General features: G+C 50.4%; 7 protein-coding genes across 7 annotated transcripts; 4 read left to right on the top strand and 3 right to left on the bottom strand.

The window, feature by feature from the left end:
* Positions 1-212: 212 nt before the first annotated feature.
* On the bottom strand, positions 213-2,069 carry HDA2 (Hda2p; the record flags this gene model as incomplete). Its single annotated transcript, XM_002555259.1, has 1 exon — positions 213-2,069. One exon carries the CDS (start codon positions 2,067-2,069, stop codon positions 213-215), a length of 1,857 nt encoding a protein of 618 aa, XP_002555305.1.
* Positions 2,070-2,306: 237 nt separating this feature from the next.
* NEL1 (GTPase-activating protein NEL1) lies at positions 2,307-4,304 on the bottom strand (the record flags this gene model as incomplete). Its single annotated transcript, XM_002555258.1, has 1 exon — positions 2,307-4,304. One exon carries the CDS (start codon positions 4,302-4,304, stop codon positions 2,307-2,309), a length of 1,998 nt encoding a protein of 665 aa, XP_002555304.1.
* A 196-nt stretch (positions 4,305-4,500) lies between these two features.
* MHR1 (mitochondrial 54S ribosomal protein mL67) lies at positions 4,501-5,145 on the top strand (the record flags this gene model as incomplete). Its single annotated transcript, XM_002555257.1, has 1 exon — positions 4,501-5,145. One exon carries the CDS (start codon positions 4,501-4,503, stop codon positions 5,143-5,145), a length of 645 nt encoding a protein of 214 aa, XP_002555303.1.
* A 384-nt stretch (positions 5,146-5,529) lies between these two features.
* Positions 5,530-6,543, top strand: SUR2 (sphingosine hydroxylase; the record flags this gene model as incomplete). Its single annotated transcript, XM_002555256.1, has 1 exon — positions 5,530-6,543. The coding sequence occupies one exon, from the start codon at positions 5,530-5,532 to the stop codon at positions 6,541-6,543; it is 1,014 nt and encodes a 337-aa protein (XP_002555302.1).
* Positions 6,544-6,749: 206 nt separating this feature from the next.
* On the bottom strand, positions 6,750-7,370 carry ATP5 (F1F0 ATP synthase subunit 5; the record flags this gene model as incomplete). The annotated part of the gene is made up of 1 exon (XM_002555255.1): positions 6,750-7,370. One exon carries the CDS (start codon positions 7,368-7,370, stop codon positions 6,750-6,752), a length of 621 nt encoding a protein of 206 aa, XP_002555301.1.
* Positions 7,371-7,668: 298 nt separating this feature from the next.
* BFR2 (rRNA-processing protein BFR2) lies at positions 7,669-9,264 on the top strand (the record flags this gene model as incomplete). The annotated part of the gene is made up of 1 exon (XM_002555254.1): positions 7,669-9,264. The coding sequence occupies one exon, from the start codon at positions 7,669-7,671 to the stop codon at positions 9,262-9,264; it is 1,596 nt and encodes a 531-aa protein (XP_002555300.1).
* Positions 9,265-10,985: 1,721 nt separating this feature from the next.
* Positions 10,986-12,044, top strand: PIH1 (Pih1p; the record flags this gene model as incomplete). The annotated part of the gene is made up of 1 exon (XM_002555253.1): positions 10,986-12,044. The coding sequence occupies one exon, from the start codon at positions 10,986-10,988 to the stop codon at positions 12,042-12,044; it is 1,059 nt and encodes a 352-aa protein (XP_002555299.1).
* Positions 12,045-12,398: the final 354 nt, after the last annotated feature.

Genomic DNA, 12,398 nt, shown 5'->3' with positions numbered 1-12,398 from the left:
GATCTTCAAAGGAAAATGAGACATTTATTTTTTGTCTTAATAATAGCTAGATGAACTGAAAAGCAGACGGATGTGATCTATATTACATAAAGGATTAATTTATTGGCTTCTGTGTACGTTGTGACATTTATATTAAGTAAGGCGCCATTGGAACGCCTTAAGACGGTTGGATTCTGACTTCCCTGAGCAACTTTTGTTCTTTGTGGAAGTATTCAGGTGTAGACAGGTGCAGAGGATCTGCTGCTTCTTGTTCTGGAATTCCCCGGTGCAGTTGCGGGTTTTTTGGATGACTGGGAACCGTTGATTGGATACTGCTTCTGTATCCTCTTGATGTACCCTTGGAGGAAGTGGGACTGTTGAACAACGCGCACTAGCTCTTCGCGAAGACGAGATTCTTGTTCCAACGCGCCGCTGGAGTTGATGGACACAGTGGGGCCCTCGAGTCGAGCCTTGAGCTCGTCCCTGTTCTTCTGTAGTGTTTTCAGGACCAGAGATTCATTCGCAGCCTCCGAAGACCTAGCTTGGTACTGCAAACGTAGTTCGTCGTTTGCAGCAGCTTGGCGTGAATTTTCCTGGATTAGTGTATTCAGCTCTGCTCTCAAGTTCATCAGCTTTTCTTGCTTGAGCGCTAGCTGTTCGGAAGCGTTCCCATCCTCTGCAACAGTTTGGAGCGCTAATCTCCGTTGCTCAATTTGCTCCTGCTGCTCTTTCAACTTTGTGACGTCATTCTGGGCTTTGTTTAGCCTCTTGGTAGAGTCATTCAGAGGACCTTCGCCTTCTTTGAGTTTCTTGTACATTTGCCCGCTCTCAACTTTGATCTGGTCGATCTCGTTCTGTCGCATAGTTTCGCGCAGCCTTTTTCCCAACACCTGTTCTTGTCGGACCGCATATGCTTGCTCGCACTCAATCAGCCTTCGTACAATGAGGTCCATAATCTTATTTTGATAAAGTTTGAGATCCAAGTCCTGATTCACTGCTTTGAGGTCAAATACCCCGCCCGAAAGCTTCATGTGGCCTGTGTAGTTGACTAAGTCATCAAGGAGAGATGCATTTTTCTCACCGTTGGCTAAATTGCAGGGTGGCAGCTTCAAGCTAGCCTGCGAATTTCCACTTAGAATTTCCTCGACAAAGTCCCCTATCCATTCTGTTTGGCGTTGTTCGACTATTTCGTGTCTATTATGAACAAAATGCAGGAGAGAATCGAGAAAAAGGTCCCCTTCGTGACCGTTTGTTTTGCTGTGGGCAAGAACATAGTGATCTGGCGAGTCTTTAACCAAAAGTTTGATCAGCGGAACGTGCTTGCCATTTCTTCTCATTCTTTCAAAAGACTCTAAGTTTTCATCAATTAATGGGTCGAAGCCAATGACCATGTCAATATTGTAGTCATCAAGAAGATCAGCTGCCCTCGACAAGTGCGTCGTGGTGGCTAAAAATAGCCAGTCACTTGTGTCGCTAGGCCTACTCTTGAACTTTTTCTCTCCATATTCGTACTCATCTTTGGTGTGTGTCGGAGTTGGTACTGGTGTACTACTACTCGTGTCCGCATCACTGTAAAGATGTTTCTCATTGAACAAACTTGTACCTGATATTCTCTTGAGTTTTATAGGCTTACCAAGAAGGTAGCCCTCTATTATATCCAACTCCTTGACGCTATGCGACAAAATGGTGATGTGCATTGGCTGCGGAAAGCGTTTCCGGTCTCTGGTGAAAATTGAATTCAGGAGCATCGCCATTTTGCGGAACTTGTCACTAGCCCGAATAAGGCGCTCACCTGGTTCCATCAGAAGTAACTGGCGAGGCATATAGTGTTCAACCAAGAGGCACGGATGGTTAGCAGCGGCACGAATGTTGACAGCCAACATTCCAGTGAGCTGGGCCGCCGATAAGGGCGGCAAAACTAACTCTGTATCTGACTTGCATTCAGGGAAGCTAGATAAGGCATCCGACTTGCAGTACTGTAACAATGATTTAGTGTGGATCGATATCAATATTTCGACTAGATCCTTTTGCAGGCTTGTGAGCCCTATTGGAAGATAGTAAGTATCCTGAAGGCCCTTCGAGTCGCTCATGGTGAAATACCCAGCGTCTTTTTAGCGAGCGATAATGCAGCCCTGGTGGAATCAATGGTGCTAATTTTTTGGTTCCTGTTATTCGACTAACGCAAGTAAACGAGGTTAAATTTCATGACAATGCGTCGGAGAAATAATAAAAAAAGAAGTCGAGAACCAACACAACAATATGAGTGCCTGTCAGCGTTCATGCTGTCTCTATATATTATTATGCACTCTAACCAAGATATACGCTTGCTACATACATTGAGACATCCTTCTGATATTTGCAGAGAACTGTTCTAGAGACATGTCTTCGGTATTCAGCCCTCCTTGAGGAAGCAGTTTGGAAATGAAGTAACGATCCTGAGATCCTTTTATCCTAGTCTTTTGTACTTTTGGTGCTAAAGGGTTGTTTTGAGCTAGCGATTGCGCAAATTGCTCAGCTTTCACAATCAAAGAATCGTCTTCGAGGTATCTCACCATAATTGAGGTACCAAAATCCACGCACATCGCTTCTCGCGCTGTCAATAGCTGCTCATTTAAGTTGGAAGGCTCAAACTGACTTTCATTGGTGAAAATGATAACTTTGGGCTTGCATAGCAATCCGCATATATTGGAGTCTTGAGATAAAATCGTGTGCTGAAAAACAGCGGCTTCATCAGGCGAAGTGTTGCGCTTTTGCAACAGGACTGTCCATTTAAGGCGGTAAATCATTTCCAGGAACTCCGAGAAATGTTTCGATTGAACCTTGGAGTGCCGGGCAGCAAGCTTGTCAATTTTAATTCGCCACTGCTGTAGACTAAAAGCGTTAGTATGATTTTTAAAAAACTGATCATAGGCGATTTGCTTCATGAGACATCCTAATGCTGCGATATGGTCGAAGCTTTTTGGAACTGAACGAGTGGCGGATGTAGCGCTATTGTTGGTAGTGCATATCACAATTGTGTCCACTTTGACGTAACGCTTTCCTTGATCTTGAAATAAATCGTGTATCTGGATTGCTAAGTGAGCCGGTGTCTTGTCATGGGACTCTTCTTTTGTTGCAGTAGTGTCTATTTGAAATGAAAATGCCAAGGAAAGCGACAATCCTGAAGCTCGACATCTCCAGCGGTTAGTGCCCGATACCCCAGAAGGTGTGTCGCTATAAACAGGCTGGGTAGCGTCAAGTCTGGATACCGGACCGAGACAACCGTCAACTAGTAAGCCTTTCGACGCAAAAACAGTAATTTGATGGTCGACTGAAACATTGTGTATGCAGTTCCTAGAGAGAACGCGAAAAGATTCGTCGTTGAAGGTGTCGAATTGAGATACAGACACAAGTAGTGGGGCCATTTCAACAATCCCAACCTGGTCCAAACAGGCTATGAAGCAATTAACGGACAACGTTCTTATTAACGACTGGTAGAAGCTCCTCGCAGGGTAAAAGTATTTATCACGGTTTGATTCTAGGTCATAATGCTGACGAATGTGGTGTTTCTTACTCTTTGGAACAACTTTCCCTGGGCCAGACGTACAGGGACCGCTTATAAAAGCTGTCACGACAGTCGGAAAGTCAGACCCGCTGTGATAAAGACTCGCTAAGATGAGCCCTAAACCGGTGGCTCTTTTTGGACGTTGATTGTGCATTGGGGAGGGCTTGAAGCTGAGCGTTTTGATGAGGTTTAGTGTTTGGTTCTGGTCAAGCCAGAGAGGGGAGGAGCCCTGAATTTTCCCTCTGAAAAACTCTATATCCAGGTTTTTGGCTTTCGAAAGGGTTGTGGGATCATCGCTGGAGAGCGTCTGGCTGCCAGAAGGTGTGTACACCGTTGCCTGCCCGTCGCACAAAGTCACCAGCCCAAACCGCGCGTTGGGACAATTTTCGAGACATGACAAAATTGAGTTTATGAGATTCCCCAACTCTTCGGCTCCATCCGTGTCCAAATCTACCAGCAGAACTTGTGCATTTCCTTCGCCCATGTGCTGGCCTTCAGTGCTCTCTGGCACCTCAGAGATATATGAGCTCGAGCGCGGTTTCTCGAGTAAAGTATTGTACTTGTTGCAGAAGCCGCATACCCATTGGTTTTCAAATATTACACACTTGTCCATGATCGCAGCCCCGCAGAAGCCGCAAATCTGATATTGCGTTCTAGCCTCAGTCCCATCAACTTTTGACTCGTAAAGTACGTCGACATGGCTCGGTTCTAGAAGGTAAGGCAGCTGTTGCTCAGCCTCTAGCCTGGATGTCGGTATTACGGCGAAGCATGGAGTTATCATTGCTCTAGAGAAGCCGGATGCTTGTGTAATGCGAGATCAAGATAGCGGTTCATTGTTACCAGTGATTACCTTAAATTTCATTTCTCGAGTACTTTCCTTGAATACACTAGTCTACAAGAAAATTTTGGGCATGCCATCTTGCCGTAGAGGTAAAGCAGAAAACTCGACGGCATAAACGCGCTTTCCAGAGGTCAGGATGGTAGCTCCAGCACGTTTTCGCACTGCGCAATGGCTAAAAAAGGCAGGTTTTGCTCCACAAGTGTTTCTGTTTCGTAACCTGGAATCAGGTCAAGTGATATATTCGCAAGTGCCGGTGTTCAACCAGCATCAGATTGATGCCCTATTCCAACGCCCAGACTGGGCCAACAAGAAGCCCTCTACAAGACGCGACATCTGGAGGTGCATGGCGGTAGTGGATCTGCGTAGTTACGAAGAGGGAGTGCATGTGTACCAGAACCTGTGTCGACTGCGCTACCTGCGGGATGTAACTCAGGTCAAAAAGGCGGACGCGCTCAGAAAGAAAAATGAGGACGGACACGTATGGTACAGCGCGCAGTACCGCCCCACCTACACTCAAGAGGCTGTCGCAGACCTGCGGGAGGCCTTGAGTAAGGCCGGAGTAGCGCAGGGCCAAATCCATTGGGAGGACCGCTGGCGGATGGGCGACGTCGAGAAGCACTGGAGTCCAGTTCTTCCCCAGCTACAGCACTCCGTGATTTCTCGCCTGGGAAACTCCGCGCGCGAGCAGTCCGTGATCATGCGCGAGCTTGGCGAGCGGGCTAAGCAGGAGTTCGCTAAGCTTCGTGAGCGAGAAAACGCGGCCCGTGAGCTATCCGTGTGAGCCGCCTGCAGCTAGGGCAACGCTCACATCATCTCCAGATTCTGTAAATAATCTATCAACATAAACCCTACGGTCACTGTTTATTTTCCTGTCCCACGCATCATCCCACATTAGCAGAGTCAGTCGATTTCTCGAAATCTACAACAACCGCCCCGTGGAAAAAAAAAGACAAGAAAATCACCATCGGCCCGGCCGCCATCGGATACTTTAAAAGCCTAGGTTTTATAGCCGAAGTTCGTGTATATACATTGAGTTCGAGTTCCGACGCCCGATATCGTTGTTCTGGAGCCTTTTCTCTTTATTAAGCATCGCTTCTCTACATATATAAGAGGTGAAAAATTACGAGAGGCCCAGCTTCATCCAATTACACAATTCAACACAAAGATGGACATGACAAACGCAACGTATCTGGGATTCAGTGGCCAGAAAGGGAGCTTTTCGTTCATGGATTCGGACGTTGCTCCTGAGGTCACAATAAGGCCTAAAGAATCACTGCTTCCCTGGCTTTCAGATGGCTGCTTGTCGCTGGCGCTGCCGGTCATCGCGTATTGGAGTTTCTCCATGATGTTCCACGCGATCGATACGCTACGGCTGGCTGAGCAGTTTCGTATTCATCCCTCGCAAGAGGTTGCGTCGCGCAACAAGGCGGGCAGGATGGAGGTCTTGCGCGAGGTGTTGTTCCAACACTTCTTGCAGACAGTCACAGGCGGACTGCTTGTGTATTTCGACCCCGAGCCCACTACAGGGTTTGAGGCGCGTGCGATGTGGGAGTGGAAGCGCGCACTGCCCTTCTGGGTGCCCAACCAGGCCATTTACTACGGATACATGTACGGCATCTCGTTGATTAAGGTTTTTGTTGGCTTCTGCATCATTGATTCATGGCAGTACTGGCTGCACCGGTTGATGCACAACAACAAGACTCTGTACAAGATGTATCACTCGAGACATCACAGGCTGTACGTTCCATATGCGTATGGTGCGCTTTATAACTCTCCTGCAGAGGGATTTTTGCTGGACACCTTAGGGACCGGTATCGCAGCGATAGTTACCAAGTTGACACACAGAGAGCAGATTGCGCTTTTCACATTTGCGACTTTGAAGACGGTTGATGACCACTGCGGATACGCACTACCCTGGGATCCCTTTCAGTGGATCTTCCCCAACAACGCGGTCTACCACGACATTCATCACCAACAGTTTGGGATTAAGACAAACTTTGCGCAACCTTTCTTCACGCTATGGGACCAGTTGTGTGGCACTAAGTTCCACGGCCTGGAGCAGTACGAGAAGGCCCAGAGACGCATTACGATTGACAAATACAAGGAGTTTTTGAAGGAAAGGGAGGCAGAAAAGCAGGCCAAAATAGACCAGGGCTTTGGAAACAAGAAAGATAACTAAGGTTTGCCAGGCAAACGGTTTAGGTATATAGCATTTAGCTGAATTTAATTTTTGTGTTACTCTTTGGTCAAGTCATTAATGAATATAAAAGATAAAAAGTTATGCTGGTCATACGTAGATGCCTTCCGTCGGTGGTTGTGTGTGTAGTTGTGGTCCTATCCGCAGCGGTGGCTGCGTAAGGCTGGTGCTCGAAGCGGCTGGAACCTTTAGACAGCTTCCTTCAGCAGCTGGTTAAGCTTGTTGATCTTGGAGGAGATAGACAGGTCAACGGTTCTGTCCGCAACCTCAACAATAAGGCCACCCTGGATTTCTGGGTCGACCACATTCTCGAGCTTCAGGGTCTTGCCCTGGCCCACAAGCTTGGAACCCGCCAGCGCCTTTTCGACTCTCTTGAAGAGCTTGGAGTCCAGGGGCTGGGCCGTGGTGACGGTAGCCTGGATTAGACCGTTGTAGGCGTCGGTCAGCTTGGTGAACTGGATGCTGACGTCAGGGAAGAGGGAGAGTCTGTTGTTCTCGCCGAGAACCTTCAACAGGTTGGCAACGGACTGGTCAATGTTTGGCTGGGACTTCGCGAGAGTGTCAACAACAATCGCCCTGTCGTTGGCAGAGAGAGCTGGGTTGGCAAGGATGCTGGTGAGCTTTGAGTCCTTGGTAACTGTCTCAGTAAGTTGAGACAGCGATTTGGACGCGGCCTCTACGGACGTGGTCTTGGCAGCGGCCGTGAACAACGCGGTCGCGTAGGTGCCGTCCAAGCCGAACAATTGAATGGGGGGCTTGACGGACTTAGAGGCAGTGGCCAGGGAGCGGGTGAATAGTTTGCTAAACATGGCGTGCGCGAGGCGGGGTACGATGCTGTGGTTTCAACGAAGCGAGTCGAGACGTGCCCTTTGCAAGTCTCCTAAAGCATGGGAAAAATTTGTAGCTTGAGAGAGCACCTTACCGTAGCTAGATGGCGGAGCGTTATTGGGCGTCGGTCACATGACTAATATCTCGATCACATGATCTGTTTCTTCGCTCGTGGAATATTATATATCATCACGTGCTTTGGACAGTAGTGAAAAATTTCAAGTGATGAGATGAGCTCGAGTGCGCGATGAGCTTTGGCATCGACAGTGCGAGTGGGTAATGGCGAAGTCTATTTCGGACCAGATCGCTGCGATAGCGAACGAGCCGGCAGTTCCGGACTATGATATCGAAGATGAAGACGTATTTCAGCACCGTGAGCACAGTGGAGACGAGCTAAGTGAGTCTGAGGACGACACACAGGCCAAGTCACACTATGTCTCGGTGGGCAAATCACGGCTGCGGGATCAGGGCATCGCGCTTAAAGATGAGAAGTACTCGGGCCAAAAGGGTTCACGTAAGGCACTGAGTGAAGGCCAGAGTGAAGGCGAGAGCGAGGTCGATAGCGAAAGTGAGATTGAGAGCGAGAGCGAAAGCGAGATCGAAACTGAAAACAAAAGGAGAGGTAGCGAGCCTGCAGATGAGAGTGATGGCTCCAGCAACAGCGAAAGCGACGGTAAAAGCGATGATGGCGGGGATAGCGAAAGCAGCGAAGATAGCGCGGATGAGGGCGTTTCTGCCGATCAGGGCGACGAACGGCGCCGCCGTCTCGCCGCGCTGGTCCAGCGCGACGCTCGCGACGCCGTGGCAAGACTCTCAGACACCACCCGTCGGGACGCCGCCAAAGGTCTTGCCGTACTCCAGCAGACACGTGAGTTCGATCGCATCCTTGACGCCCGTATCAAGCTACAGAAGGCCGTTGCCGCCGCGAACCGCCTGCCGGTCTCAGCCCAGGCCTGGGACGGCCATCTGCGCGAGTCTGAGACAAACGCTGCTCTACTGTCCGAGACCATGCGCCTGCTTGAAAAGGTGCTGGCACAGACCCTCGACTTTCGCGCCGAGCTGCAAGATGCCGCGCCCACGGGAAGCGATGCCGCAGCCACCCGCAAGCGCACTTTTTCAGATCTGTGCGAAGACTCGCGCGGCCTCGACGCGAAGCTGCGCGAGTTCCGCGTCGCTGTTCTCAGCAAGTGGTCTCAGCGTGTCGCAGCCGCGTCAGGCCAATCTGTCCTCGCCGCGTCTAAGTTCAAGGCCATCCACCAGCCTGCCCACGTCCAAGTTGAGACTCAATTAGCCGATATGCCACGTCTGCTGAGACGTACTGCTCTCAACCGTCGCGACGTCGCCCCGCTAGGCCAGTCAGAGCATAACATTGCTGGCGGCGGAGACGTATCAAACGATACGCCAGCTATAAGTGACGGACCAGAGCCCGATATCCCACGTGATTTCGATGCGAACGCACGTCGTGGACGCACTGCCGACACAACCACTGACTCCTACGTGTTCGATGACGAGGACTTCTACCGTGTTCTGCTTAATGACCTCGTGGATAAGAAGGTTGCGGGCGCCAGTGGCGATAGCGCGGTTGCTATAACATCACGTGCTACTGCCAACAAGAAGCTGCACAAGAACGTCGACACAAAGGCATCCAAGGGCCGTAAGCTAAACTTCACAGTGCAGGAACCGATTGCCAACTACGAGGCGCCAGCAAATGGGGGACTGCGGTGGTCGGACGAGCAGATTGACGAGTTCTGCGCAGGGCTGCTTGGCCAGCGCGTGAGTTTCGCAGAGGATGAAAAGGAAGAAGACCGCGACGCTACTGAAGAAACGGCGGATGGTGAGTTGTTGCAAGCAGACGGTATTCGTCTCTTCGGTTGAGCACCTAGAGCTACATTCATTGCTGGTTTCGTTCACAGTGATGGTGTCGCATACCGTACACCAGACTTCGAGATTGGCAGGACTTCTTATAAGCGGCCCGTGCGCGCCGTTTGCCATGCGGGCCTTGAGGGTATTTTAAGCTGGTATCCGGCGCCATCAAGAAAGATCTCTTTTCTGTAGAGGGCGATTTCCAGGGGCCTGTGCTCTTTCCAGGTGGGCCTGGGTTTAGTATTTGATATAGTGAGCGTTTGAAGCGAAAATGCATAAATGACATCGTAAACGGGCTACTGTCGGATTCGGCATATTTAATTTGCTGGGGTTCTCTGGTACCAAGGCCCAAGTTCAATTCAACGGCTTATGTGTGAGCTTAAATAAAAGCCGCATATCTCAGCCAGCGCCGTGTGTGAGGTGTGACCTCTCTGCCCTCAAGGATTAACACGCCCTGAGCCTGGCAGCCTCAGGATCTCTATTAGCGTCTGTAAATTATAGCTAGGTCCAAAAGCTCTCACAGTAACGCTAAGACGATGAGAGGTTGGACCATATTTATGGTAACCGGAGTGTTACCACGTGGGCGCTTTGGGCAATGTTCCGATCGCTTCAGGGAAACTGGCACGCAAAATCAACAGCAGGCTGCGTTGAGGGCAGAAAGTGTGAGACGTTGTGACTTATAAGAGCGCAGTTCTTTCAAAGAAAACTAAATTAAGCTATTCGCCAGCATTCAACGAGCCGAGCTCGAGATGCCGTTGCTGCGCTACCGAACTAAATAAATTTGGCGCAGTTAGGACATCAGTTGGCTCTGGGTGCAGTGCCAGCCAGTTGATTCCTTGCTGGCTTCAAGGCTATCTGCACTTGGGCCACATGTCTCCGGATCTTCTAATATCTGCCCGACACGTGCATATTTTTTTCCCTGGCCAGTTAGTGTATTTGAGATTTTCAAACACTTGAGACTCTCTTATCTCCGACTTGATACCAACAAGGGGAAACGCACAGCACACTGGCGCTCCAAAAATGTTACTCAAGCTCGGAACTCAGTTCATAGTCTTTCGGTGGGCTTTAAGCCGCACTGCTGCTCAAAAGTCCTCCAATTATCGCGCCCTGGTAGTGTTCGCTCATCCGGAACGCCCGCGCTAAAGTCAAAATTCTGAGGCCTCAAACAGATACAGAAACGCGATCCGCTCAGGTACTGCCCTGTATGCTGCGCGTGAGCTTGTTGAGTGTTTTGACAGGCGCTTGCGACTCTTCAATGCTCGACTCCTGGGCAACATGACCAGCTGCGTTCTTCAGCCTCTAGCCGCTGAGCGTCCGTACCCAGTGAGCGCGAGGTTGCGATATTGCACGTGACTGTAGTGGATGAGTAACCTACTAAGCACGGCGCTATCATGACGGTTTGTCCGTACTAAGTGCTATTTACCTGTTTCCTGCGATTGTATGTCACTACCTACGGAGAATGCGTCTCAACATCGTCGGGCCCGATTGTTTCGTGACTTTTACCCTTTCTGGCAGCGTTCATGCTGATTCCACGTGCCTTGCTTCACTCCTCTCTCTCTTGCGCGCGCGCAGTGCCAGAGCTATGTGAACGTCATAGTTATTACTTTGTTTTCCTCACAGGCGCAAGAGTTAGTATCCTAGGGCGAAGAACGCATCGCAAAGGCGTCAGAGCCAAGAAGGCATCCAGCTAGGTCGCACAAGAGCCGTCTAGTCCCACTCAGACACTTCCAGTCATGGCGTTCCTACTCAGAGCGCTGGATAGCAGCGGTGGTGACCAAGCGCCCGCATCGCTCTGCGTGGAGCCGCAGGCCGCGTTCACAATCAAGTCAAAGCTAGTGTCGTGCAGCGGCGGGCACTATAGCCTGGGTGCGAAAATATTCATCAACGTGTGCCACGACGACCAGATCCCCATGCCGGAGGTGCCTTTCAGCCCGTCGGTGGTGTATCCGCTGATTATGAGCAACCAGTGGGAGATCCCGATTGTGACGTCCGCGGCACGCGTAGACCAGGACAAGAAGGGCGAGCAGTGCTACGTGTGCGACTGCTGCGTGAACACCACGTGCATGCAGTGGGTGCGCAAGGACCTGCAACTGCGCGAGATCCTGGTCGAGTGGTGCGTGGAATCGTGCGAACTTCGGCTTCGCGCGGAAATCTCGCGGGAGCACCTTGCGTTTCCAAAACTGCGTCTCAAGGGCGATCGTATCCCACCGCTCGAAGTTTTGACCGAAGATTTGGCCGCCGACTTCCGCAAGGAAGCTCAAGAGCTAGCCGAGGTTCGTGACCCGGCTACACTGCTAGAGCTGCGCCGCGGCCTGGCCGATGAAGATGAGGATTCGGGGCCCTTGAACGTACTTAACGGTACCGATGAGAGCAGCAGCACGCCGCCGCTGCCGCCGCTTTTCCCTGCGCCTGCCGTGCGTCCGCTTATAGAGGAGGTCGGAGACTGCGGTGCCGCGCACGCGACCGCTGCATCGGCCTCAACTTCCCATCCGGTCCGAATACCGGCGCCAGGCCCTCGTAGAAGCTTATCTTTTGATGTTCACATGGGCAGACCCGTGGACCGCCCACAGGCGAGACTCAAGGTCCAGGTCCAGTCCGAACTCGCCTCGCTTGACGACTATTTCGTTGCCTATCGGTCCAGGGACAACTCGCTCATCATTTCGCACAACGACACGCAGCATTACTTTCCTAAAGAGATAGCAATTGCCCTGCCCCATGCCTTGGCGTCTCAAGAACTTGAACTTTCCACCTCTTTTGACTCAGGGAGTCGTACCATGGCTATTTACTTATAGAAGGGCGGAGAGGTGCCGAGCGGGGGATGCATTTATTGGGCGGTAGTAAGCAGCGCTGAATTGTTTTGCTAACTTCTACTAACGGGCATGAGGCATGAAAGTTGAGCGACGCTATTGCCTTTTAATCACGATGAGCAGCATAGCGGTTTTATCAATACTTACTGGCACCGTTTTCTTGGCATTTACAGAAGGTTCACCTGCTCGGCATCTTTTTTGCACGAGCAGGGCCTCAAGTTGTTACTAGCATTCATTTTCTAATACCATAACATTTGCACAATGGCCGTTCGCGTATGCTGAAAGTTATTATAATGTTGTTATTATTGTTAAAGTTAACCCCTTTACGATTCTTCTACT

The sequence above is a fragment of the Lachancea thermotolerans genome (assembly GCF_000142805.1).
Source record: "Lachancea thermotolerans CBS 6340 chromosome G complete sequence".
Lineage (NCBI taxonomy): Eukaryota > Fungi > Ascomycota > Saccharomycetes > Saccharomycetales > Saccharomycetaceae > Lachancea > Lachancea thermotolerans.
This window is presented reverse-complemented; position numbering and strand designations above follow the sequence as displayed.